The sequence below is a fragment of the Halyomorpha halys genome, unplaced genomic scaffold (assembly GCF_000696795.3).
Source record: "Halyomorpha halys isolate HHAL.00 unplaced genomic scaffold, Hhal_1.1 Scaffold112.1, whole genome shotgun sequence".
Taxonomy (NCBI): domain Eukaryota; kingdom Metazoa; phylum Arthropoda; class Insecta; order Hemiptera; family Pentatomidae; genus Halyomorpha; species Halyomorpha halys.
The window spans coordinates 20,791-23,258 of NW_027113310.1; the positions used below are offsets into that span (position 1 = coordinate 20,791).

The following is a 2,468-nucleotide window of genomic DNA, read 5'->3' on the forward strand; positions in this document are numbered from 1 at the left end:
ATTATTTATTTATTTGTTTATGGGGCAACCCCTGTACAAATAGAGTTAGCCTGTAAAAACCTGAAGTAGAGAATCAATTGTAATAATACTACAAAAATGATGAGTTGAAGATCGTTTATATAAACTAATAACAAAAAAATTCACATTCGTTGGAATAATACAATAAAACAAAAATGTCACTTCATGTTAAATAATGTTAAAAAACAAAACAAAAACTATACCTCCTATTGGGACGATAGGTGTCCAGCTCTACGCAAAAGGTTACATATATAAAAAACGTTACATACATAAAAAACAGTTTAAGGTCCAAATCTGAAATTCATACAACTGATTTCGGATAATATCGCTTAGCTTCGGCATGTATTGGATTCGGTTCTCATGATACGCGGGGCAATTTGTCGAAAAATGGAAACAATCCTCCAGGGCCGTTCCATTACAAGCTGGACAAAGCTTCTGTGGCTCCAAAGTATATTTGTGTGGACCGACATTTAGAGTAATTGCATATTTATCGGAGAGTCGTAGTTGGGCAATTATTCTCAGTTGAGTTATAGGGCAACTGATTTTTGTGTAGCTTTGAGGAACATCCGTTTTAATGAAGACCTTACCGTTCCACGAGTTATAGCTCCATTCTCGTAATAACAAGACGTCTTTATCCTTGACAAATTCCCTATATCTATCCAAGATCTCTCCCATTCTAATTCTGATACTTACTTTTTCTATACTATTAATATAACAATGTTTTCTTAATTGTGAATTTTAATATTGTGTATATTGTTATAATATTAAAAACGTAATTGCTTAATTTACTATCTTATAGTAAGTGTGGACACTTTTTGATTTTATTTAATAAGAGGTATTAAAATATCGCTATAATATTTGTACATATTAACTTATATATATTTTCTTTTTCAGGATGGTGCACCCAAACATGATTCCATTGAAAGTGTATTTGTTGGGAGGTGGTGGGGCGGCCTTTGTTACCATCGGAACGTTATTAGCTATCACATGGTCATCTTTAGTCAAATATAACGTTTATCAGGTAATCATATATTTCATAAATATAAAAATGTGCGGTATGCATATCACAAAAATTTGCTTTGGTTCTTTTATTTTTTAAAAATAAAATCAAGAGCAAAAAATCATCATCTATTATTATTTTTTTTTTTTTCTTTTTTTTTGTCTCTATTTTGTAAAATTTCAAAAGATTGTTTAAATAGATTTAAGTGAGTATGCTGTGTAGTTAGCAAGGTGAGCTTGTTGTTTTGAAAGTTTTTCTCTGTATAACTTCTTTGTAATAAAACTACAATATTACAATATCTCAGAACAGAAAGAGTGTAAGCGTTTGTTTATTTTTATATACAAACAAATCTTTTGCTTGAATAGATACAAAAAAATCGGTATATTTTCTTTTCTATTAAACTTTATTTTTTAGTGTTTCTCGATTCAAAATTTCAATTTTGTTTTATCAACAATATAACAGTTTAACAAAATGTTTTAATGTGCTGTAGTGAAAAAACTTCAATTTAGAACACATCATTTTATATTTAGTACGTTTCGGGATTTACCCCATACTCATGTACTATGTATTCTAAAATTGTAACAATTAACTTAATATTATAAACAATTTTTTTTCTGTATATTATATATGAATACAATTAAAAATCTTAAAATCTATATTTACATCATTTTGTCAATTATACAAATTTATATTTAGAGATATTTTTGTTTGTATACATATAATTAAAAAAATGTTTACAATCACATTGTTTAGATCAGAAGTCCCCGATTTTTTTCGGTTCGTTGCTCCCTAAATAACTGGATTTTTTTTCCGCGGTGCCGTTGATACATCAGATGTTTTTCTAAATTTTTTACTTTCATGAAAAATTGGAAAAACTTTCCTTTTTAAAAGCGATTACCCATTTAACAGCGAAAAATTAAATTTCGTACAATTTAGTGACTAAAGCATGTCCATCATGAATGTCTTTCACTACCGGTTCATTCACTCATCCCTTTAACAATTACAATTTGAGGCCTTACCTCTTTGGAGATATCAATATTCCTATGTGCTGTTTATTGATATGTCTATATTTAATAAATTTTGCTATTTAAGTTAAAAATCATGTTTTTTTTTCTTAATGGGACAATTTTATTTCCGAATATTTTCCCTGATTTTTTTATTTATACGGCCTGCCTATTTATTATAATGTGCATTTCAATGTTTTTTTATCTGTTTTATATTTTACCGCGCTGTTAATATGTATAGTAAGTTATGTGAATTGTTTCTAGGGCAAATATTTTGAACAAAAAATCTGTATTCTTCTGTTTCTATAAAAAAAATCTTTAAAAGGGTCTCTCGGTTCAAAATTTCAATTTTGTTTCTATCAGCTATATAGCAGTTTATCAAATGATCATAAAGGCATGTTCTTATAAATAGGATCGGTAGATATCGGGCTCTCTCGTCTGTTTTC

The 2,468-nt window shown here is 28.4% G+C and overlaps 1 protein-coding gene across 1 annotated transcript in view; it reads left to right on the forward strand.

Annotated features, from left to right (window-relative positions):
* Positions 1 to 912: 912 nt before the first annotated feature.
* LOC106677922 (protein peste) overlaps positions 913 to 2,468 on the forward strand; it is a gene marked incomplete at its 5' end in the record, with an annotated part of 39,380 nt that continues 37,824 nt past the window's right edge. Inside the window, 1 exon segment of the mRNA XM_067050894.1 lies at positions 913 to 1,039. Within this exon segment, the coding sequence (XP_066906995.1) occupies positions 914 to 1,039 (126 nt within the window).